At 39.8% G+C, this 26,146-nt stretch overlaps 1 protein-coding gene across 2 annotated transcripts in view; it reads right to left on the bottom strand.

The window, feature by feature from the left end:
* Positions 1-3,615: 3,615 nt before the first annotated feature.
* The window catches only part of EXTL3 (exostosin like glycosyltransferase 3), a 154,020-nt gene continuing 131,489 nt past the window's right edge, over positions 3,616-26,146 (bottom strand). For both annotated transcript variants that reach the window (XM_081943778.1, XM_081943779.1), the window contains 4 exons: positions 13,139-13,266; positions 10,590-10,734; positions 7,126-7,254; positions 3,616-7,036 (listed from right to left, as the gene is read on the bottom strand). In XM_081943778.1, the coding sequence (XP_081799904.1) occupies positions 6,827-7,036; positions 7,126-7,254; positions 10,590-10,734; positions 13,139-13,266 (612 nt within the window). In that variant the 3' untranslated portion in view covers positions 3,616-6,826. The remainder of the gene's footprint in view (positions 7,037-7,125; positions 7,255-10,589; positions 10,735-13,138; positions 13,267-26,146) is intronic.

A 26,146-nucleotide genomic window follows, 5' to 3' on the forward strand; every position in this document is an offset into this window, starting at 1 on the left:
CAACTGAGGGAGGATAATATATTTGTAAAAAAAGACTTTTTTGGGTGGGTGGGAGTTTGTATTTTACCTTAACTCTCTGAATAAAATAAAAAAATATTTAAAAAAGTAATTAAAAAACAAAACAAGATCAACCAGAGCTAGTTAATACTTGGAAAGCCCAATGTTGTAGGCTAGGGCAGAGAATTTTTAAGAATTTCCCAAAAGCACCAGTGGAAAATTGTTGATACAAAACTAATCACCAGGAGTCAAATTTGATTGGCAAATGCCTTTATAGTTAACAGATGCAATTGTTGTGGCCTGCCAGTGGCCAGCAGAGCTGGTTGCAGATTCGGACAGTGAGGAGGTTGGGGAGGAACATGAGCCAGTCCTGGAGTCTGGGGAAGGCTCTGATGAGGGCTCTGCATCAGAGGCAGAGAGGGGGCCACAGCCGTCCAACAGTTATCAGCTGCCTTCAGGGTCAGACATCAGTGAGGCAGACAAACAACTGGAGCCTGTTCCCAGTGTGCACATGCGCAGAGTTGCCAGACAAAGGGAACAGCTAAGGGACAGGAGTCAACTTGGAAGTAAGGCCACAGGTGGATGATGAATGGCCTTCCCAGAGGAAATAAAGGAGCAGCGAAAAGGGAGTGGAGTTTGCAGGAGACAATTAGTTTGCTTAATTGGTTCGTGACTCTCCGAGACTCCTTGCCAAGTTTTGCAGATATTGGCTTGTCAGCTCTCCAAATCAGATAAGGTCTGTGACTGTAAATCCTGAAAGATTCACAGTACATTAATAAAAGGGTTTTTTGTTGGGACAAGGAGTAAGCTTCATGCTCCTGGGAAGCCTCGGTCAAAACAGCAATCAACACAATGATTCAAACCAAAACCTAGTTCCATTATCAGAATAAGCTCTGATTAAGGTCACAAGATCATGTTATCTATATGGAAATCCAGACTAGCTATGTTGCAGTCTAGAACTGCTATCTCCCTGATCCAGATATGAAGATATGTTTACAGGATTTCTTTCACCCACCTACAGGACCAATCATCTGGACAAGATTCACTGAAAATCAGAGTAAGTGCCTTTACACTCAGCCCTATGTCTTTAAGTGTAATAAATAATATGAACACTGATAATCTCCAATAATCCTTATGAAAGTCAACAGGACCAGGCTCTCTTGGCACCTCCCAAGCTCTTTGCCACATAAGTTAATATTCATATATAAATAAGCATTGTAAAAAGTAGAAGCTGGAATCTGAAAAGTCCCAAGGTAATTCAAGACGATTAAAAAATATATCCATGAATGCATCTGGCGTACAAACAGAATCCAAATGTTTTATTTTTTTTAAAAAATAGAATGGGCAAGTGACGGCAATCCAGTGCTTTGTTTGGAAGTTAATTAACTTTCCCAGCAGGGAAAAAAAAATGATTGTGAATATTATTGTTCATTGATGCTTTGTGACTAGTTTGACCTATTGTAGTTGTTTTTGTGAATGGACACATCCTCCCTTCACACCAGCCAGTTGGAAAGAGGAGGAGAAGATGCATTTAACATTCTAAATGTGTTCAGGATTCAAAGAAGTTAGAGAGCCCTGTTATAACCACAAGCTTCAGCCATAACAAGGAAGGAAGGAAGGAAGCATTATTCGTATCTGAAACAGTCACTATTCAAGTGAGGTGGAAGGGAAGCTCAATTCAGCAGGAACAACACTGGTACGCTTGTATATCTTTTTTAACACCTGTTTCTAGCCTGGAGGAACTTTCTCATTTCCTTCCACTCCCACTCCCTTGTCTGTTTTTCCTTTTTAGATTCTAAGCCAGAGGGCAAGATGTATTTTTTAATACTGATGTGAGTCATTTTAAGATACAAACTTTGTCTAAAAACAAAAGTAACATGCAGTAAAAAAGCTATAACATTAAAAATGAAGGCTTCTAAAATTAGTTTTCCAAGACCCAACCATCTTCACAGTTCAGCTTCATGTTAATGTTGAGGTTTTTTAAAAAAATCACAAATTGGTAGTCACGATAGATTTTTTTTTAATCTTGAGTGCACACTGCTTTTTCCTAGCCAGGGCTAATGCTTTGCACCCTCTTTTAGACATAGCCATCCCATGGAGAGCCCCTTGATATCAAGGCAGCAAAAGTCTGGGATGAGTTCTCTTAAGGGACTACTTGTTCCTCCTGTCCCCTCAGCTTCATCACAGTTCCCAGGATGAAATTACAGCTTGTAGTAAGCTCTAGGTCTAAAGATGGCTGTTCCAGGTGGAACACAGCAATCGTGTTGTTTCTAAATCATTAAAGCCACTGGCCGAAGCACATCTTTTTAGTTGCTCCCTTGGGTATTTCCTTAAAACCTGAATCAAGGCATTTTTTCTCAATTCTTTCTATAGAATATGTGCTTTTACAGCATGGGTGTCAAACTCAATTTTATTGAGGGCCACATCAGGGCTGTGCTTGACCTTGGAGGGCTGGGGTGGATGTAACCAGGGTGGGCGTGGCCGGCTTGATGTCACTTGTGTTAGGGGCCTGTGGTGACCTGAGTGCTCTACCAGTGAAAGCAGGCTCCTGAGCTCTGTTTTTGGCTGTGACGGCGTCCTACAATCCTGGGCCAGCAAAAACGGAGCTTGGGAGGACCGCATGCAGCCCACGCAAGCTCCGTTTTCACTGGCAGAGGCAACACAGGCCAGTCCTTTGCTGTTTCTGGGGCAGCCCCACGAGCCAGATCTAAGCATCCTGCGGGCCAGATCCAGCCTCCGGGCCTTGAGTTTGACACCCCTGCTTTACAGTCTCATTTGCATTTGATCTACTCAATACAGATGTTTTTCGAAAAGCACCAAACTCTTTTATCATCTGCACAGGGTTACTTTTTTTTTTACCACTTCTACTAGCTCTGTTCCTGCCAATAACCAACAGCTGTGATATGGGTAAAACAGAAGGCCCTGTCCTCTTAGGAATACTGCTGCCACTTCTGTGAACAGTGGAAACATGTAGGAAACAAGTAAAGATCAAAGAAGATGTTGAACCCTGTTTTCCCTCCTCCCATTTGAAAGTATAAAGGCTTTTTACATGTGGATTTATGACTGCCAACATACGTACAACTGTGAGTTAAGGATCAAATCCTTAATAGTCCAAATCCAATACAAGTTCTCATCCTTCTGCCTAAAGTATAAAATTAACATTTTATTTTTCACATCTGTGCATTTCCACAAATAGCATTATCACTAACACCACAGCCAACATAACCACTGTAATAGTAATAATAAAAGAGTTGCACAAACCAAAGCAAATGTAATTAAGACGTTCAATGGCTCAGGGATGTTTTTCATTAATTTTCAATTCAGCACCATGGCCAGTTCTGTGCCAGGAAGGTCAGTGGTTGACAATGAAGCACTTGGGGCCATTGCTTTTCAATCTGCATGGCTCACATGTTTTCTATTATCAACTTTCTTTCATTGTTGAATGGCTGATAATTAGACACATTCAAGGTAAACTCGGTGTTTATTTTATTCTTTTACAAAATTCAGCATATGAGTATTGTGCTCAAGGTTTTAGAGCCCCAAGGCTTTAGACTCACTTTTTTCCCCTTTAAACCATTATTTAAAATGTGATGCTCACTGAGCTTTTTTTTTTTAAAGAAATCCCCTGTAGCAGAGTAGGGAAAAAGGAAGGGCCATTTACAGTGGTTGGCATTCCAGAATGCCACTAAACAGGAAGTTTCCCCTCTGTTTTACCATCCTATTGGCTCATCTTCTCAAAGGAAAGGAAATCCACCATTTTGACAGAAAAGCATATCGACTACAGCAGAGTTATCGGTTGGAAATTTTTTATCATGCGTGGGCAAGGTATGGTGAGATCTGCTGATTAATTTGAAGGCCTGATAAAAGGACAATTCATATGATTGCTTGTTTTCTTCTTATTTTCACCGGAAGAATGATACATTAAAACAACAAGTTCATTCTCCCAACAAATCAAGCATGAAATCCAGTAGAGTACGATTCGATCTAAGCTTCTTCACATTCTATGCATTGCCAAATTCATACTTGGGGTGGTATTTAAAGTGATTATCCATCACCAGTAGATTCTTAAAACCCAAGAGAGGGTATGTGTGTGTTTATAAATGAACAGATGTCATTGAAGCATATTAGGACCTCACATATGATAGAGGTCTGGAAGCATCACAACTTACTACGGACGATCAGGACAGCCCTGCCTATTGAGGGGAACAACTTAGATTAATTGCAAGCTCTAGCACAAAGATGAAAAGACTCCCGTTGCAATGTAAACACTTCAAGCTTAAGAAAAAAATACAACTTCAACTCAAAATTGATGCCTGAAAGAACTGGGTAAACAAATGCATTGCTCAGCCTGAAAAATGGGATGACTCACATATTTATCAGGAAGTAATTTTCTGAGCAAGTAGCAAGAGTCAGAATAAGACAAAATACCATCAACACATTTGCCCCCAAAAAACTTAGTTTAAATTGAGTATAATGAACAATGTCCTGAATACATTTAGGTCTGCATGAGCATGCAAACCTAAATGTGTAAAAGAGAGGTCACAACAGGCCAAACTCAACTTAAACCAAGCATGATTGATGAAATACTTCCAACTTGCCCTTCCTTTTGCCTTTTCTTTGGGGGACATTCAACCACCTATGAGTTCAGCAGCATCACTAAATAACTGCAGTCTAAATGTGGGACAAGAACCCACTTCAGTGAGGAATGATCAGCAGCACAAAGAGGTGTTCTGTTACTTTATCAAGGACAGATCTGTGCTGTTCTCATGCAAATGAGAGACTATATATTTAGGTAGGATTGGCCATTCCTTAAGACTGTGATAGGACTGATAACTCTGAGCATTTGTAATTTAGAGCAAGTGTTAAAAGGGAAAATAAGGAAATGGGTAGTTAATACTGCCCAAATATGGTAACATTCAATACAGCTAAGCTACAAATAAGCAGTGCAACTCTACAGAGGTTTTGGCATTACCAAATGGTCCGTGGGGGAGAGGCACATAGAAATTATATTCCCTCAGAAACATTTGTTACAGGAGTGCCAATGTTTTATAGATGCTATAGGAATTTGGGGAATTTATCTGTCCACAAATGAAAAGAAACAGCTGAAGTGAAGACTCAATTAAGGTTAGGGGTTTAGAAATGACAGCAGTTATTACACCCATTTCTCAGTTGCTCCAAAACTGTTTACTGGTGGCCTACTTTGGGAAAGAGTGTGTACTGGAATGGACCTCTTTGAAAATTAGCAATTTTGGGTATTGTGCCTAGCAATCTAGGCACAAAAAAACAAAGGTAGAAAGAAATGGAGCTTATACATAAGTTGAGACTCACCTACACATACATCGCCAACAAGAAATTTCCAGAATGTTTTAACAACGGCTATGAATGTAGTTAAAGTGAAAAGGGGATACCAGGAGGAAAAGGGCTAAAAAACCAGACCACAGAAGCCTGTTGAATTCATGCCTTTGTCTGCAGAATTGATCCCAGAGGTCGGAATCGATATAAATTCCATTAGCAAGCCAGAACTATCTCTCTGTCTTGAACGCAACAGGCCCACGGCACATAAAAGGAAGGAAGGGGACAGAAAATATCTGCACGTGCTGGAGATGTAGAATTATGGCAGATTCACTACAAGTCCTCATCCAAAGGGTTTTAACAAAGATCTCACTCTCTTCTACACTCCAGATCAGCCTCTGCTTCTTTTAGACTGCTGTTCTGTTGGCACTATGCTCATAAGTAACATAGTTGTCCATATTTTATGGCTGTATTCACATGACACATCGAAATGCAAACTAGCAATCCACCAGGTTTAGATTCCCATGCTGCCCAAACTCAGCCTGCGCAGTTAGTCTGTCTTTCAGTATGTCATGCAAACCCAGAAAATTGGGTCAATTGGATAAAACCGTGGTCCAGTTAACCGTAAGGAAACTTGGCATGAAAACAGAATTAATAAATAATCTGTCAATCAAGACCTCTGAGCTGAACCAAATCTTCCAAGGCCAGGGAGACAGTGGAACAGAGCTTTGTTAATGGCAGAAAAAGCAGCATCTAGGATCTGGGAAGGAAAAGTAGAAAGGGGGTTCCAGCTATCTTTCTTCTGAGGCAACAGCAGCAGCTGTGAATCATTGGGAGCACAGACAGGAAGCCACCGTGGTGTTCTGAGATAATCCATCAGCAGGCACACAGGACAGGCAGCGTTCTGGGAGGACCTTCCTTTACAATGAGGTCAGTGAGAGAGAAAAGAAGGAAAAAGCTTGACCATAGCAATGAGCTTCTTGGCACTACTAAGGGAAACAGATGAGATCTGGGATTCCGGATGAAGAGAATGTACTCTCCTCTGTGAAATCCCGAGCAGATCTGAAGCACATTAGACCAAAGAGCAAGCAGTTATGAGCCTCTGGTGACCAAATCCAACTTTCCCAACTGCATAACTTGCTCACTGAGGAATACAGGAATTTCTTAGGTCTCTGCTTCCCTCCAAGCATCATTAGGGCTGGGAAGAAAATTAAGTAATGCTCCCCCCCTTCCTCCCTCCTCCCAGAAGGTCTTTAAAAGCATATCTAAAACACTTTCATTTTAAATAATAATTAATATTTTTAAAACCCCAGTTATAGCCTTGGTGAAACAACTTACTGGGGATCTAAAGAAAGTCTTTTATTTTTTTTCTGAATAAGTGAGTCAAAGCTGTCTCGTTCAATGGAGTCCTGTGCCATATAGTTCTGGCAGAGCTTGTGTCCCAGTATAAACAAAAAGGGGCAACCGTCCCCCAGTTCATTGACCTTTCTGCCTTGTCCATAGGCCAGTTCCAGACATCCACAGCCGTGTCTTCTGCTTAGATGAATTTGAAACATTTAGTCTTGTCATGTGGTAACCTGGTCTTGAAGAGGACTGAGTCAACACGGAACTGTGTATACAGCAAGGGCATGTAGCCATAGACTTTGACGAAGAAGTTGATGCATTTGTGCCGCTCGTGAAAATGGGAGTCATCATGAGAGAGTGCCTGAGGACAGCCAGGGCAACGGAAAGTCCACCGGGAAGTCACCTGGGCACAAGAGAGCAAGAAACATGATCACATTTTACTCATGTTCTTGGGGGGAAACTGCCTTTCTCAATATTTCAGCAAGCACTGACCTTGATTGGTGGTTTCCTAGTAATATGAGAAACCAGGAAGTTCATGGCAATATCCTCACAGTTGATATATTCATCTACCATATCACGGATGGCCTGTGGCATCACATAAGAATACAGGTAGGCGTAGTACTACAAGCAGAAGGGAAAATGAGCACACGTTTAAAAAAGGACGAAAATGTTGCTGAAGAAGCAAAATCTTTTATCAGATGATGTTAGATAAGCATGCTAGCTTTACCCTTTAATCAAGATACACACGTATAAATAAAGTTTCATGACGGCTAACATATGTGCTCTGTAAGAATCAAAGTGACATCACCAAAAGTGGAAATATGAATTTATTATCTCTAGAGACATTTTCTCACTGGAACAACAGAACTTGAATGAATCTGGATATAAGGCAGAAATAGGCAACTTGTGTCCTCCAGATGTCCTGCAATTCAATACCCATAAGCTCCAGGCAACATGGTTAATATCAAGGGATCATAAATACTGCAGTTCAAAATCGCCAGAAAGGCAACTGCTTCCTTAGCCCTCCTTTAAGTTATTTTTAAACAGGAAAAACAAGATGAGTTCTAGTCCCACCTGCACTCCCATATAAGCTTATTTCTTGTCATATGAATTATTTTCACAAAAGAGAACTGCTTTTAAGTATTAGAGAATACAGTTCAAATTAATGATTTTTGACAAAGAAAGATGATACCATTCTAAACAACCCACCATTGTCTAGATAAAATATGAAATCTTTTATCAGATTAAAAAATTAGATAATCATATCATACTATAGTTTACAAACAGAGTCCAAGGATGTTAGAGTAATCAAGAGTTCCGAAGGGGGGGGGCGGTCCATACTTGATGTTTTCTATGTGGTAATGGCCTGTGAAAATCTCACTGTTTTTCTCTGTCCATTGAAAAGAAGTGCTTCAGTACACAGAAGTGTAGATAAAAACCACTTCTCTGAATGTTATTAAAGCAACTGCATCATTTCCCAGTCTCATGAGACTTGTGAAAGCTGCTTACGGCCGAGCATCCTTAATCATTTCAAACTATATGCCACTCTATCAAGAAACAAGTTGGAAAAGGCAATCCAGAAATAAAGGAGAGACTCCTGTTTGATTTTCCATCATCAGCCAATTGTAGATGGGTAGAAGAAGCCCATTCCCCCTGATGTACACACCTAATAGACAAAAAAATCAACCTGATGTAAGGTAACAGACTCTACTGTTGGAGGATCAGAACACCAAAGCTAAAACTGAAACACTGTGAAATTGTATAGGGCTGAATTTTATTTAAATTTCTCAGCTCTGGGACACATGAGCAGCAGAAGAGGAACGGCTGTATTTTATGAACCGTATTTTTCAGAGTATAAGATGCACCGGCGTATAAGACGCACCAAGGTTTTGAAGAGGCAATTTTTTTAAAAAGTAGGTAGGTAGATAGAGGGATAGAGAGGGAGAGAAAGAGAAATACAGTAGGTAGGTAGGGAGAGAGAGAGAGTAGTTAGGTAGTTAGGTAGGTAAATAAAGGGATAGAGAGATAATATATATATATAGAGAGAGAGAAATATAGTAGGTAGGTAGAGGGATAGAGAGAGAAATAGAAAGGGATAGAGAGAGAAATATAGCAGATAGGTAGGGAGAGAGAGCGAGAGAGAGAGTAGGTAGGTTGGTAGGTAGAGGGATAGAGTGAAATTGGAAGAGATAGAGAGAAATACAGTAGATAGGTAGGGGGAGAGAGAGAGAGAGTAGGTAGGTACATAGGTAGATAGAGGGGGGGAGAGAAAGAAATACAATAGGTAGGGAGAGAGAGAGAGTAGATAGGTAGATAAAGGGGGAGAGAGAGATACAGTAGGTAGGTAGGAAGAGAGAGTAGTTAGGTAGGTAGATGTTCCCAGGTGTATTTATCCATGTGCTGAAGAAGGAACAATCCTCAGCACCTAAGACTTTGTTTCTGCTGGCACAGCACTTGATCAATGTAATTCTCATCAATCAGTTAAAGAGCTTTCCAAAGGAGGGGGGGAGTTTTTGTACTTTGCAAACCTCCCAAAAATGGCCCGTTTTTCACGAAAAGGGCCTGTTTTTTTTTAAAGGCATGAATAGCCTTGGTGGGGGGGCTTGCAGAGTGCTCCTGAGGGGTGGCCCCCCCAAAATTGAGCAAAAAAACGAGCCGTTTTTTGTCAAAAGAATTGCATGCATAGCCTTATGGAGGCTTATAGAGTGCTGTTGGGGGCTTATGGGGGGCAAAAAACAGGCCGTTGTTCGCTCATTTCTGCCCTCCCCAGCCCCCAGGAGCTCTCTGAAAGCCTCCATAAGGGTATGCATCGCCATTTTGGTGAAGGGGTGGAGTTTAGGGAGGCAAAAAATGTATTCAGTGTATAAGACGCACCCAGGTTTTCAACCTCATTTTTTAGGGAAAAAGCTTTTACTCCAAAAATATGGTATTTGTTGATTTAAAACATTTGCATGTCGCTTTACAATCAATAAATAAAACAATCATAAAAACAATAAACAAAAACTCTGTGCTATAATGCCCTTGGAATGCCCGACAGCAGGCACAGCTGCCCTCCTTCTATGCCTTCCACCCATAAAATCCCAGCATCTTCTTGAAAAGTCAGGCTTTGATGACCATCCCAAAAGCTAGAAGGGAGAAAGGAACCCGTCAAATCACCAACAGGAGGGTGTTGCACAAGGTAGGGGCAGCCACACGAAAGTCCCATTTCTCCACTTCTAAGGTCCCACTAGATGGCAAGATTTCAGAAAGAGGACCTAGAGTGTCTCTTTTTCATGGGTGCCAAACTTGTGGTGTCATGTTGCTGTCACATGATGTTTCATGATATTTTTCCCCTTTACCGAGCTGGGGTAGGCGTGGCCTGTGTGTGACGCATCTGGCCCATGGGCCGCCAGTTTGACACCCCTCCTCTATCTGATCTAGTAGGACAGACAGACATTTTTAGAGATAGACAGTTCTGCAAATATTCACATCCCAGGCCCTGTAGGGCTTTAAAGGTGACAAATAATTATAAAGAGAGGGGAGGGAGAGAGAGAGATTAAGATCAAGTTTCAAAAAAGAACGTAATGCTCCCAAGAGAAGTTGCTTCAGAGATTCAATAGGTAATTTGTGACTCAAATTCAATAACCCTATTCAGTCCAAACCCAGGATTTTGACCATACAATAAAATGTGGCCCTTGATAGGGAGCAGCAACACAGAGATTATTAGTAGCTGTCCTCTTTTACTTCCAACACATAGTACAACAAAGGCAAACATACTTGCACAGCAACACATAGCACATAGAATTGCTCCTGGTCACAGATTGATATCACTATTTCCCGACTACACATGCTTTGGAAAACTGAGGAAACGCCTACATTCTCCACAATGAGTAATCTTGCAGTTTTCCTCATTAGAACAAGTGTTTGGCCTAAGTCATCATAAGAAATAATGTTCTCTCTAAGGATTTGTCTCTTACTTTGTGAAAAAAAGCAGCACCCGTCAGCACCATGGACAGTTCGCAGGAGTAATTGGAGTTGTAGAGCCAGGACTGGTGAGGGATGTCCCATGCATGGTACCTTCCAGGGAATCCTACAATGCGATCCCGAGCTTCTCTCCAGACCCTACAAATACAAAAAAAAATAACTTAAAGCAGGCAGAGAGGAGGTGGAACATGCCAGAGAGAAAAGGGAGAGAGAGAAATCCCCCCAGATCACAATGATTGCTATTATTGAGTTATCTACATTATACATTTACATTTTAAACTTTAATTTAAAGGGTTCTTCCACCCCCACTTTCTAGAATTGGGATGAATGGCCCTCCATTTCAGATGTATTAAATATTACTAAAATAATGCTCTCAACCTTTTTGTGTGAGAGAAAGTGATGAAGTGATATAACAATACAATACAATACAATACATTACATTACAATACAATACAATACAATACAATAGTAGAGTTGGAAGGGACCTTGGAGGTCTTCTAGTCCAAACCCTGCCTAGGCAGGAAACCCTATACCGTTTCAGACAAATAGCTATCCAACATCTTAAAGACTTCCAGTGTTGGGGCATTCACAACTTCTGGAGGCAAGCTGTTCCATTGATTAATTGTTCTAACTGTCAGGAAATTTCTCCTCAGTTCTAAGTTGCTTCTCTCCTTGATTAGTTTCCACCCATTGCTTCTTGTTCTACCCTCAGGTGCCTTGGAGAATAGTTTGACTCCCTCTTCTTTGTGGCAATCCCTGAGATATTGGAACACTGCTATCATGTCTCCCCTAGTCCTTCTTTCTCTTAAGCTAAACATACCCAGTTCCTGCAACCGTTCTTCATATGTTTTAGTCTCCAGTCCCCTAATCATCTTTGTTGCTCTTCTCTGCACTCTTTCTAGAGTCTCCACATCTTTTCTACATCGTGGTGACCAAAACTGAATGCAGTATTCCAAGTGTGGCCTCACCAAGGCATTATAAAGCGGCATCAACACTTCACGTGATCTTGATTCTTTGACTCTCTTTTTCATTGCTTATGTCGAGCCCAAATTTGAAACATGCGTAGCCATTTTATTTAGCTCTCTATTATACTGATTTATTCCCCTTTCTTTCTCTTTATTATGTAAGGTTTTTTTTTTGGCTTCGCCACATTCTTAAGGTGGGGGGAGGAGCAAATAGATAGTGAGGATTGTTTTGGCTAAGTGACCTTTCCCATGGGAACAGAGGCTCCTCCTCCTGAGAGCGGAAGGTGGAGTTTGAAGACACCGGGAATGTTTCTAACTTACAATATTATGTGGTATAATTCCAGTTAGTGTCAGATCCAGAATTACAACAGACTTTGCCAATTTGATGCCTACCTAAATAAAAGAAATTTCTTTTTGAAGATGGACTTTGCACATTTCTTTTTTGAATGAGCTTCATCACTTGGAAACCTGACAGTATGATCTTGAGCACAAATAACAATAAAAATTCTATTTATTTTGGCAGTGAAACCTGAGACCATCTCCTATTAGGGCTATATTCAGATGTTCTGAGACTAAGAGAGCTTAATGGCAGGAATGAATATAAAGCACCTCTTTTCAAACCATTAAAGCAGCCGCATCATTTTCAATGACATTTTTCTATCTTTCTGAAGCAGTTGTCAAAGCTTTGGAACCAATTTGGTTGCTTTTAACAATTTGAAAAGAGTTGCTTTTCTCGCACAGGAAATTTTATCCAAAAATCCCGCCTTCTTCTTGCTGCTCTCTATCTTCCAATATTGGCTTACGTCCCTGTCTGTGATATTCCCATGGCTGTTTATGGCATGCCAGCAAACAACAGGCTCTTTTAATAGTGGTATAAATAGCAATTTGTTACTAATAATGAAGTATGCTAAAAATGAGTGTCTCCATATGGTGGGAGTTATGAACAGAGAGAAATGGAATCACCATCTGTCTGAAACGGTATAGGGTTTCCTGCCTAGGCAGGGGGTTGGACTAGAAGACCTCCAAGGTCCCTTCCAACTCTACTATTGTATTATTATTGTATTATTATTGTTGTTGTATTACATAACTGATCTTTCAGAAAATATCCCATAAGGATGGGAAATATTATTTTCACTTATAAGGAGGGAAGGGGGGGAAGAGAAGATAGTCAAGGCCATAAGATAATTGTTTTCCTTCTTCTGCTTTAAAAATATTATAAATAGAACATATTATTTTCACTTGTAAGGAGGGAAGGGAGGGAAGAGAAGATAGTCAAGGCCGTAAGATAATTGTTTTCCTTCTTCTGCTTCAAAAATATTATAAACAGAACATATGCACATCCCTTTTATTATTGAGAAAAGGAAATAATAATAATGCATGAAGAACAATGTTATAATGGCAAACATGAAGAAAGTTGTACATTGGCTTCAAAATTCTATCATTCCCAGTCAGCACAGAAATGGCCAAAGCAAGTAAGGATAACAGGAATTGTAATCCTCCGTATCTGCAAATATTGATGGAAACAGATAATTAATTCAGACCTAATGGCTGATGATTAAAAATTAGATTTCACTCACCGGAATCCAAACATGATCTCATCATGGCGAAGGTGGGCATCATCATCAATGGACAAAATGGCTTCTGTTTCAATCTCATCCCAGGGCAGAAACCGATTATTCAAACTATTCTTCTCAGTCCGTACAACCTAAAAATATATACACCTTTAGACTTGTTTTTTGTCTTTTCTTTAGGGTGTAATATCTAATAATGGCCATAATGGATATAATCACAGCAGAATTTGTATAAGCAGATATATGACGTAAAGTACATCAGAAATATAAATCCGATATATCAGAGTTTGCCGCCTCTTGTGCTGGCCACACCCTTCCCCCGGGCTTATTTTTGGGGTAGGCCTTATATTAGGCCCACCCAAAAAAGTTAGGATAGGGCTTATTTCTGGGCTGGGCCTTATTTTCAGGGAAACACAGTATATAAGCATAGCAGAAGAATAGTAAACTACATTTCTCTTAGGGGAGAAGGTAGAGTTTTGGAAAAATGGTGGGAAGTTATGAAGGTGCTTGACTTCAGTTTGCTCCTTAACTTAGGGCAGTCTTCTCTTGTCTGCTGGCCCTGCTCCCTCTGTAAATTTTAGTGCTTAAGATCACTCAATCGTCTATCTTTGTGCTCTTTTTGGACTTTCTGCAACAGACTATGAGAAAAGATTCCCATTTGGATGCTGCCTTTCCCCCATGTTGTCTACTGATTATTGTGACAGGTTAACTATGCTAGGGTTTTTTGTGTGTATGTGTGTGTGTGTTTATTTGTATAAAACCTTTTCATGGGGAAAGTATCAAACAGACAGTGCATGGTTTGAATTGGTATATCTTATTCAAAGAAAGATTTTGGCACTAAGTTGCCAAAGATTTTGTTGCCTGTTTCTGTCTCTTTAGGATAAGACTCCATCTTTGAGGGAGATGCAAGGTGGGTATTTACTGGTTCTCACCAGTTCGGCCGAACTGGTAGTGGTAATTTGGCCTTGGTCACAGAACCGGCAGCAACCCAGGCTGGCCACGCCCCCGAACCGGTTCCACAGTCACCACTTCCATTGCCGGCATATTGTTTAGTATTTTTTCATATTCTTAGCGCATGCGCAGAACAATTTATAGTGAACTGCGCACTGGTGTGCGTGTGGGAAGCGAACCGGTAGCAATACCGGTAGGAACACCCCACCCCCCCAGGGAGATGGGCAGATCAGAAAATGAAAAAATAGTTCAACAAGCAAACAAACAATCAAAGAAGCAAGTAGGGCTGAACGGAAAGCCAGGGTTTGGCTAGAAGCAAAATCTCGGATCTCTACTCAGTGTATTCTTTGTGAGTTCATTGTGCATGGGAATACGTTCATTGTAGAGCAACTGTTTGCCTCCTTGGAAAATCATAGTATAAACTGCTGTTCTAAAATATCCTGTTCCCACTGCTACAAACATAAATAACTCTTTCCCACAATCACCAGAGTATAGTTTTTTTTAAAGCGAGCAATGCTTACGAAGAAAGATAGAGCACTGTGGCAATAAAAGGCCATTAAATAAGAGTACCCTTGGATCCTTGTCATAAAAAGAAATCCTACCCTGAAACTGTTAACAGTGGAAAATATTTGTTAAAAAGAACCGGGTGACAGTTGATATGATTAAGATCCTACATTAAGTCAACATTAGCCTTTTCCCCTGTCAACAGCTAACAGAAGGGAGAAGGCAAGCAGCATTTTAGAAAATATTAATTCAAAGCTAAAACGTAATTAATTAGAAGGAAAAGCACAGTAAAAACAGAATGGTTAATCAATTATTATGCCTTAATGCACAGAACTTCCCACTCTGGGTTCTTCTGACCTCTGGACATTAAAAAAAATAAAAGACATGTTACACTGTATTCCCAAAAGTCTTTTCTGTTATAACATGATCTATTCTCAATAAGAAGGATATGAGAGCGAAATACTTCCAAACACAGGAAATTATGGATAAAATAATAGAAGACATTATTCAAAGTTCTACGTACATCCATTGCAGCCTCATCTCTATGAAGATTGCAAAGCTTTAGATTATGTGCAAAAGATACACAATGCATATATTTGCCTTGATGGAATGTATCATTTTTTTAAAAAATAAGGAAATTAGTAATATCATACAAGCATAAAAATATCCAGCAATTCTTTTCTCAACAATTATGGTGGCTAAGAGAAAACAAATAATTAAAAAGCAAAATTAGTCCTTATATTTCCTGGATCTTAAATATAAAATAGTCTACACCATGGAATGCATTCAGAAAGATTTTACACAAATATTTTAATTAAATTAAAAAAAACTATCAATAGCTCCATAGGAAGAGTGTAGCCAAGCCGTAGCAAATAATCATAATGCAGGATGCGAATTGCTAGCTGAAACGGCTTTTTCTTAAACTATCACCTACCAATAAAAAGAGACCAAACATTAGAAAAAAAGATTTTATATTTTTGTTCCACGCAGTTTGGGTATCAATCAATAATCATTATTGTACTAACAATCATGCACCTTTACAGCTATATTGATTTTTAGAGAAGGAAAGAATATTTACTTGGAGATATTTAAGGTGCAAAAAGCCTGTGAATCAATATGTTCTAGGAAAGTATCTCAACCAGTTATATCAATTCTCCAGCTACTTTCATGTGAAGAGCACCATATACAGAAAACACTGCGTAGGAAAAAAAGAAAATGATTTCCCCCTCTTAAGACTATCTGAAATAAGCAGCTTGATACTAGGAAACAGATTGAACTCGTAATCCTGAATACATTTACTAAAAGTACAGTTTGATTTAAATCTAAGATATTCATTTGGATACTTTTTGTAGTAATAAGGTAAAGGTAAAGGTTCCCCTCACACATATGTGCTAGTCTTTCCTGACTCTAGGGGGCAGTGCTCATCTCCGTTTCAAAGCCGAAGAGCCTGCGCTGTTCGAAGACGTCTCCGTGGTCATGTGGCCGGCATGATTAAACACCGAAGGCGCACGGAACGCTGTTACCTTCCCACCAAAGATGGTTCCTATTTTTCTACTTGCATTTTTACGTGCTTTCGAGCTGCTAGGTTGGCAGAAGCTGGGACAAGTAATGGGAGCTCACTCCATTATGTGGCACTAAGGATTTGAACTGCCAAACCGCCAACCTTTAATAATCTGCCAAATATACCATATAAACTGCATACAATATACAGTGAATGTACGGTAAGAGATTAGTAAAACAACATATAGCCTTTATTGTCATTGTACATCATGTATACAACAAAATTGGTTCATAACCAAACCTGAGGATTTTGTTAGCTGAAAATCTTTTCTCTTGATATCTAGGTGGCATAAGGATCTTTCTTCTCTTCACTAGTAAAACAATTACCTATTATATAGGCTAATTAGAAGAATCAGCAAAACTCATCAGTGATGAAGGGCCATATTTGAGTAGAGTACTATAGACGAACTCCAAAAAGTAAGACAGAATCAAAACACACCTAACCTTAAATTCATTTCATTCAGATGTGACACTAAATATTTTATTTATTTGGTACTGCATTTAATATTTCCCCCCACTGTGACTTTAGAAATTACAGTCACAGCGATGTATAAAAGAGTTCAAAGAAACGCAGATGAGGATGTACACTTCTGTTTTATAAGCAAGAATATCCAAATCAAGTTGTGTATGATTGAAATTTATCAGATCCGGTCTACAGAAATCAGGATTTCATAAGCAAATTTGTTAAAAGTGTTTATGAATATCCATATTTGGTGCTAGACAAGCAAACAGTTCCCCAAATTCTGAAGACAATATGACCATTGTCGTAGGTTGTGGAAGTCGTCTATACTGCTGGAGGTCAGCTAGATTGCGAAAGCTAAACTGAATTTCATTTCCTTAGGTAGGGCCCAGGGTTCAAGTCTACTGAGAGCCATCGGGACCTTGAGTCCATCGTCTGGAATGTTGGCTGTTCCTGCCAGTTTAGAGAGGACGATTTGTGCTTCGATTCCCTCATTAAAATCTAAATTCCTCTCTGAGCAAAGGCGGTATTACTATCAATACTGTGCCATTATGGAAACAAATTTGTTGGGTTCTGTGACATAATTACATTTGCTATGTGGCTGCTTGAGTAATAATGGGATCCAAACTGTTGCACACTGAGAAAACCATGGCAGCCAACAGTCTAAATCAGGGGTGTCCAAACTTGGGAACTTTAAGACTTGTGGACTTCAACTCCCAGAATTCCCCAGCCAGCATGGCTGGCTGGGGAATTCTGGGAGTTGAAGTCCACAAGTCTTAAAGTTCCCAAGTTTGGACACCCCTGGTCTAAAAGAAACAGCAAGGCTAGAAAGATGTAGGCAAGTACCTTCTTTCTTGAAAAGCAAGTTTCTAACCTCAAAATAATTTGAAGGCATGAATTGGACAGAGTTACAATAATATCACTTTCAATAATATCACTTCCAAATGTATTTTTGCAATGACTATGATAATGATGTATCACTATTGTTGTATGTTCACTGAGAGCTTATGCACTGGAGTCAACTTTTTTGTGTGGCTAATCACACTTGGCCAACAAAGAATTCTTCTTTTAAAGTTTTTTTTTATTTTTTTATTCTCTTGCATATTATAGGTTTATATTCACATAGTTATTCTTCTTCTTTGCATTTGTCATTCTTATGCATTTGTTATTCCTTTTAAAAGGTTATAATATAAAGTTTGGGTTGCTTTATTTACCATTCCATCCGCCTGTTTTATCACCACCTTATTTTCCCTTTCTTTTCTCCCTCCCTCCCTTCTCTACTTCCTTCCTTCCTCCTCTCCTTTCCTTTCCTTCTTCTCTTACCTCTTCCCTACTCCTACTCTTCCTCTTCCTACCTCTCTCCATCTCTTTCTCTCCCTTCCAGCCTCCTCTTTCTTCCTTCCCTCCTTCCTTCCTGCCAATAAAGAATTCTAATTCTAATTCTAACAAACTAATATTACCAGCTAAAATAGTATTCAGTGTGCTTACATGGCTGATCAATGCACTCCCCCCCCCCTATTTTTATTCAATTAAGAAACTAAGCAAACCAGCCTTGTCTATTAAGAGCCCAGGTGACGCAGTGGTTAAAGTGCAGTATTACAGGCAAATAATAATAATAATAATAATAATAATAATAATAATAATAATAATAATAATAATAATAATAATAATAATAATAAATATTTATTTCTTAGCCGCACCCTCTCCCGAAGGACTCTGCCCACAGCCTGGAATTTGATCCTGACAGAGCTGGAGTTTGACTCAGCCTTTCATCCTTCCAAGGTTGGTCAAATGAAGACCCAGGTTGTTGGAGGCAAGACGCAAATGATGCTGACATTTTAAACTGCCCAGAGAGTGCTATAAACACCAAGGGGTGGTATATACGCCTAAATGCTATTGCTATTAATCAGTACCAGATTCTGGGTAGCCCGGCAGTCAGCCCGAAAAGAAAATTCAAAGGTAGTATTAAAACAGCACTTAATCCTGCCAATTCAAAACTCTGCTTCACTTGGTCCCATTATCATATTATCACTGGGAGATTTTTGTGCTTATGTTTCACATTAAATGTCAAATACAATTTCCTGCCAAAACAAGGAAAATGTCTGCTCCCTTGGAGGAGTTCTGACACGTTGACTCAGCATCTCCCTACTGCCCCAAAAATGGGAAGGGATACGGAGGCCTCTCCCTCTTCCACAGAAAATGACAGGCACCTGAAAAATGTCCTTGTTAACAAATCAAAGCAGGCTGCGCGCCTCCTTAGTTTCCTTCTCCCCTCTTTGTATCAGAACAAACTGCTGACGTGGATCGCTCGGTAGCTCCACAATAGCCATTGCAATACCAGAATTGCTTTTAAGAAAATAGCAAAAGAATGAAGAGAAACGTAAGTTCCCACAATGCCTGCTACGAAAACAAGATCCACACGTTAGGCCTCTTTGAAGCAGGAAACATCTCTAGTTCATTACTCAGAGGCATGGTAGGAGTCACATCACTGTCTTCTCGTAGGATGGACCAACCAACTGGCAAGGACAAGATGCCAGGGGACTGAGGTGCTGCTGCCAACAGCTAAAAGGCCCCCTTGAAGCTTGAGGGTACTGAGTGAGGGTACTGAGAGGAACTAAATGATCATTCAGACCGTGATAACAGGTGGCTACCACTCAGGAGCTTCTTTATATTTATTTTTAAAGGAAAGCTGTCTCTGCAAAATTTTGAGAAGCACTTCTTAAATTCGAAGTTCAAGGGGCAAATGTGCCAAATAAAAGCTTCCCTTGGCAGAGCTTCTAAATATTTCACAAGAAAAGAGGAGTTGCCAAAAGATTCAAACATAGTAACTTTGAGTAAAAGGCTCTACCAAATTAGGAAAGCTTTTGTTAACACCTCTGTGGGCGTTTACAGCAGAGATGGAAAAGAGTATATTGGGACGGTGTTTTGACAGTTACTTAAAGCAAGGTTAATCGTACAATCACTCATTACAGCTCATCACTTAACTGCTTTACTGAAGAGGCTCTGGGACCCCCACCCCCCACCCACTACTCTCATATACAGACATGGGGTGACAAGGTGGAAGTTGTCTGCATTAACAAGAGTTTTAAGTCCAGAAAGGTCAAGGACAAGCACAACTCCATACTTTTCTTATTATCTAGTTTTGCATACAGTATTGATTCTAGAGGCTCTTACGTGGAGCAGAGGCTGGGAAAGGAGAGAAGACAATACTCTTGTTGAAGGCACATGTTGTTGTTGTTGTTGTTAGTTGCGAAGTCATGTCTGATCCATCGCGACCCCATGGGCAACATTCCTCCGGGCCTTCCTGTCCTCTACCATCCTCTGGAGTCTGTTTAAGCTCACACCTACTGCTTTGGTGACTGCAGCCAGCCACCTCATTCTCTGTCATCCTCTTCTTTTGCCCTCAATCTTTCCCAGTATTAAGCTCTTCTCCAGTGAGTCCTTCTTTCTCATTTAGGTGGCCAAAGTATTTGAGTTTCATCTTCAGGATTTGGCCTTCTAAAGAGCAGTCAGGATTGATCTCCTCTAGGACTGACCGGTTGGATTGCCTTGCAGTCCAAGGACTCTCAGGAGTCTTCTCCAGCACCATAGTTGAAAGGCCTCAATTCTTTGGCAGTCAGCCTTTCTTATGGTCCAACTTTCACAGCCATACATTGCAACTAGGAAAACCATAGCTTTGATTATGCACACTTTTGTTGAAGGCATATGGACAACTAAAAAGAAACTGAAAAGTGGGCACAAGGGCTCATAGATGTACTATAGGACTCTACTTTATGGTGTGATGGTTAGAACACTTTCCTGAGGAGAGCAGGAAGAGGAAAAATGGGAGAGGTGATGGCTTAGGGAAGCAGCAAGGCCAAGATAACCAACAACACTTATGGCAGGAACAAAATGGAAAAACAAAGAAGAAAGAACAATGGCTATTTCTCATTGTCTTTCCTCATGCCTTCTTCAGTATGCAATCATTTGCTGTGATAACCACCTGTAACTCCTCTCTTACACAAAATGACCCTACCATGTTACGTCTTATTCATGCCAGGCTATAACTTAAGAGCCTTAGTTGGCCATCCATGGCTATCATAAATCATCACACATGAAGATAAGATATAATTCCATGTAAAAGTTGTTTTAACTCCTTCATTTTGTCATATAGTGGGGTTTTTTTTATCCCTGGGTCAAATGGGTTAATTCTTTTCACATTCATCAACTTACTTATCAATTTAGTTCTCATAAAAGTAGGCAACATGCTTCAAAATCAAAACATTTTATCCTCAAAATGGCCTTTTTAAAGGTCAGACCCACTTCTGGTCACTTGGACAGATCAAATAGTTCTTCCAAGGTCAAGAGGTTTCAATTTCAAAAACCTGTCATATTCTCAATCTCATACCCCACTGTGCATCACTTACTTCCATTTAATGAAACCAATCTTCTGAATATATGTATTTATCATCAATGAACCTAGCTCATTCTTATCACTCTTCCCTCACTTCCCTCAATCTTCTTGATGCAAGGTGGCAGAAAATATGTGGCTATATATTTATAACCATTTACAGATCGTTAAAACAGGATCAGGTCAAAACTGGTATCTGTGCTCAAGTGTCTTATCACCTCTTCACCTCCTTATTAAGGCCCCATTGAAAAAGTAAAGTCCTCTCATTAAATGACTTAAAGAATTCAGGACGATTTCATTTGGTTGCATCTTATCAATTATACACAGTATTTTCAATTCAGCAACTCCATCTGTTGTTGCTCACTGCCAAGTTTCTTTCAATGAGCTGATTCTGGCCAATGCCAGCGACTCCAAAATTGTAGCAACACATAAGAAGCATTATATATTAAAAATAAAACTCCTAAATTAAAAATGTCCATTAGAAATAGAATAGAGCTGTAATAGTAATGTAATGGTTCTTGAAAGGAGACTGGGTTGAGATTTGTTCATGAAAATACCGTAGCAGTTTGATCCTTATACTCCACAACACTTCAATGTTCAAAGTTGTTCAAACTCAGCTGTTCTAAGATACAGAAGATGCTACAAAGAACACACCTCCTAATTAGTGGGAAGCAGGCAAGAGTAACTTGCAGGACAATCTCTAGATTACAGATCTCACTTTGCATAGAATATCATGAGTATGCTTGGAGTTAATCTGGGCTTTGGTTATACTTGTGACTTATTCGCCCAAATATGCCTAAAATAACCAGTAGAATATTTATTATTAGTAGGGAATGTGCATGTAGCATAGAAGTAACTAAGATTAGTCTATACTTTCTCTGTTCTATTAACATGTATCACGTGAAAGCTTCGATTAGCTCAAGACAGAATGGACTGCAAAAGTCACTATTTATGGTGAAACTGGTTTTAGCTATATTTCTTCCTCTTTTTATCACTTGCCTTTTTAATTGCATTGGTTTACTAATTTTTTTCTTTTAATATGCTTTGCCCAATTTTATCTACCTGTTTTGTATCCTGATATGAACTCTTGGATAATCAATAAATCATCATCATCATGTTTGCCTATCCCAAAAGGGAATAATATGACAGGTTGGAGGGTACAATTGAATATATGATTATCTACACTCTTTTGATAATTCAACTTCAAACAGGATTTCTACTGGATAGCTAATGAAACACAATTCTCACAGAAAACTTTTGGCATGTGTGTATCTTGTTAAACTACAGCTGGGCATATTAAACAGGTACCACTTCCAGCAGATTTAAATATATCTAGTGCAATAGCTCAACAGCGCCAAAAGAAAGAAAATTCAAACTTGCTCTAAGAAATAGCAAAATTGGGAACCCCATATTTTTTTCACTTCCAAATCAAAAAATGTCATGTAGTTTTGGACTAGAATATTAAGCTTTTGTGCCCAAAACCTTTTGCATCTGGGTGGAAATGTATAGTTCTGAGTAACCTAATTCAGAGAGCTCACCAAAATAAAACAAGACCATTAAGGTATATACTATAAAAGGGCAATACTGATTGAATGCTGAGGATTTAAGATTAAAACTACCATATTTTTGGAGTATAAGATGCACCGGAGTATAAGACGCACCAAGATTTTGAAGAGGCAAATTTTTTAAAAAAGTTTTTGCACTCTGCAGACCTTCCAAAAATGGGCCTGTTTTTGTCAAAACAAAAGGAATGCACAGCCTTTAGGAGGCTTATACAGTGCTCCTGGGGGCTGGGAGAGGGCAAAAACGAGCAAAAACCGGCCCGTTTTTTACTCATTTTTGCCCTCCCCAGCCCCCAGGAGCACTCTGGAAGCTTCCTAAAGGCTATGCACGGCATTTTGGTGAAGGGGCGGGGTTTTGGGAGGCTAAAAATGCTGTATTCAATTAAGACGCACCCAGATTTTCACCCTCTGTTTTGAGAGAAAAAGTTGCGTCTTATATTCCGAAAAATACGGTAAGTGGTAAAAACAAACAAAAGGTACATATACACAATGTGAATTCATGTATATATATATACAGCCATGAGTAAAGAAATAAAATTCCAATTATAAGATTAAAAAAACCAACCCAAATGTGATTATTTGAAATGTTTTTTGAATGAATGGGGAATTTTACCATGCATGCCTGATTAGGGGCTTTATGGAAAAGAGCCCCAGAAGAAGCTGTCACTCACTGTGCAACCTCCTTACCCATCCACCCCTGAGAATCTTGCTTTTTGTTAGGATCGGACATCCTTCCCCACTGAAAGAGAATTAGGGACAGAATATTTTTCTAAGATTTGGCACTCTTTCTTTTTTACTCTAAAACTATTCTCTTTGTAGCAATAGACTGCCATATAATAGCTGATTTCATCCCTCTTTTCTTCTTCTGCAAGAGTTGGACCACAGTGGTATGTCTGCCATAACCAGTAGATCAGTGATGGTGAATCTTTTTCGCCTTGGATGCCCACCCCATAGGTTAATGCCCCCCATGCCATGCCCCTTGCGCATGGCTTTCTTGGAGCCCAGGGAGGGCAAATACGGCCTCCCCTGGCCCCCTGGAGGCCCTCCAGAGACCAGAAATGGCCTGTTTTCCGACTTCCGGGTTGCCAGTTGGGCTGTTTTCTTCCTCCGGAGGCTTCAGGGAAACCTTCGGAGCAGTGGTGGGATACGACCGGTACGCCCGGGTACAGGCATACCGGTGCCTGCTGGGAGCACCAGGTACCGTTCTGGTATGGTGCTCCAGAGGGCCCGCCCGCCCTCCTTACCTGTATTTGAGCCGATCGAGGTTTTCGCGCATGCGCACGGAGCGTATGGCACCTGCGCAACACTCCGCCGAGCAACTGGAGCGTCACAGGTGGTAAGTACGTATGTGCATGCTGCACACGTGCACGTGGTGTACACCCTGCCCCGTTGCAGCGTACTGGTTGCCATGGGATCCGGAACCCACCACTGCTCCAGAGGGTGAAAAACGGTCGAATATCAGCTGGCCAGCATGCACATGCACGCTGGAGCTGACAGGGCAACGATTCAAGTGCTCTGAAAAATGGCTTCGCATGCCACCTGTGGCACACATGCCATAGGTTCGCCATCATGGTGGTAGATGAAAGTTCTTTACTCCAAGGATTGGGATGGCTGCTGAACTTTTAGGCCAACACATTGATTGTGCCATTTAGCAAATTTATTTACTAAACTAATAGTCATTTTTGAGGTAGCCAGGTGCCTAGTCAACAAGCTTTGGCAACAGAATAGAAAAGCTGAAAGAACCAAGGCAGAATCAATGACACAGTAATTCCTTTCTTACAAATTATTCTAAAACTTATGATAGTGGAAATGATGGAGATTCTCCAGAATTTAGGGCATTTCAAAGATGTTTAGATGCCTATTTAATTCCTAGTAGTGGGGAAGGTCAAATAGGACTGCCCTGGAGAGACATCCTGAAGAACAGACATGTCCTAGAAGTATGAAAGCAATGAAATGTAAAACCATCTGTTAGAGAATCATTACTGAAAATGATGATCATAATTAGTTGAGAAACCATGGTGGTTAAGTGGTTGAAGGCAAGAAGCATGGAGTGGAAAGGTAGTATGTGAATATCATAATATCATGGGCCATCTCAGGAATTGCATTGTCAACTGGTGGTGAACTTGATGCTCCAATTCCTAACGGTTCATCCCCGCAGTTTTGAATGCTGGTGGTGGAAGGCCTCCTGCCAAGAACTCTGCAAATGCTACAAGATTTCAAATGGGATCTACACAGGTGCAAAACTTGTATGTGTGAATTATAGAGACCACAATGAAGAAAGTGTAGTTGCACCTGTTCTGTATTTTTAATAGAACACTATGTAAAAGCATAATCTTCCTTCTCTGCAAATGGAAATACTATGAAAAATTCTGAAGACTGAAGAAGGAAAAAAAAGTGTGTTTCTTTCAGATAGGCTATGCTATTTGTCTAAGAAATTTCAGCAACAGTGTTAATAATTCAGGTTTGCTGAATTCCCAGATTGAGTATAGTTAACACCTACAGTAAATGCAACAAACAGTTTAAAAGCCTTCAAACAACAGGAGGAACCAGCTTGCTCAAACAGAAAAGCTCTTTCAGAATCTGTTCCTATTTAAAATGCTACAAACTTCACATCCATAAAAGAAATTTCTTTGAAATGGACCTGAAAAAATAAAAGATGAAGAAAGCTTCTGTCAGCACTCCAATCTTCCCAGAAAAAATTATGGAGTTAGCTGCAGAGTAAAAATTTCAAATGACGCAAACGCAGCAGTATTTACCAAGATACTTTAAATCAGTGTTTAATATGTGTTTTTGGGAGGCATAAAAGAAAAAGAAAGTGTAGGAAGCTATTTCCTTTTGCCTCAAATAACATAGGTGGATGAGAGATGAAGCTATGCTGAACATCATCTTCAAAGAAACAAGGCAGATAATTTCTCCAGTCATCCATTTTCACTCCTAACAAACAGCCTATGTAAAAAAGGCACTGTATCTTGCCACCATTATGGAGCATTTTAAAACAGAAAAAAACATGTAAATAATTTTATTTTCCTCTCTGTCTTGAGCATCATGTCTGATCAAGAGGAGTAAATGGAGTGTGGACTGTTCCCATCCACATGTCACAAAAATTGCATCCAACAACTGAGATTACAAGCTCAAAATAATTTTGTTTTCAACATTTTCTCAAAGCTAAAGTGATCAATAATGAAATAAGCAGACCACCTTTCAACCTGGGAACATTTCCTCCTCTCACACACTGCACACACATACCCACACACTTACACGCACTTTACTAAGACATAATTTTCAAGGTTTCCCCCAGTTTTTATATTTGTGGAGAGAGTAGCATTACCTTGATAATTTGAATCCAGTTTTAGGCTGATCACATTAATCTGAACAACAGCAAAAAAAATTAAGCCATTTATTTTGAGTGTTTTGGCACCAAAGCTTTGTAGTATATTTAGGAAAGAACTGTGGTGGAAGCAAACCACAGTTTTAGGGACCACGTTTGTGTATGCTATAAGTACAACTTCACACGTACAAATATGCACATATAAGCTTCAGAGTAATAGGTCATTTGTCCTTCAGCAAGCAAAAAATATGCTGTATAA

Source organism: Natrix helvetica, assembly GCF_964273705.1.
Source record: "Natrix helvetica genome assembly, chromosome: 2".
In the NCBI taxonomy this organism is placed as follows: Eukaryota; Metazoa; Chordata; class Lepidosauria; order Squamata; family Natricidae; genus Natrix; species Natrix helvetica.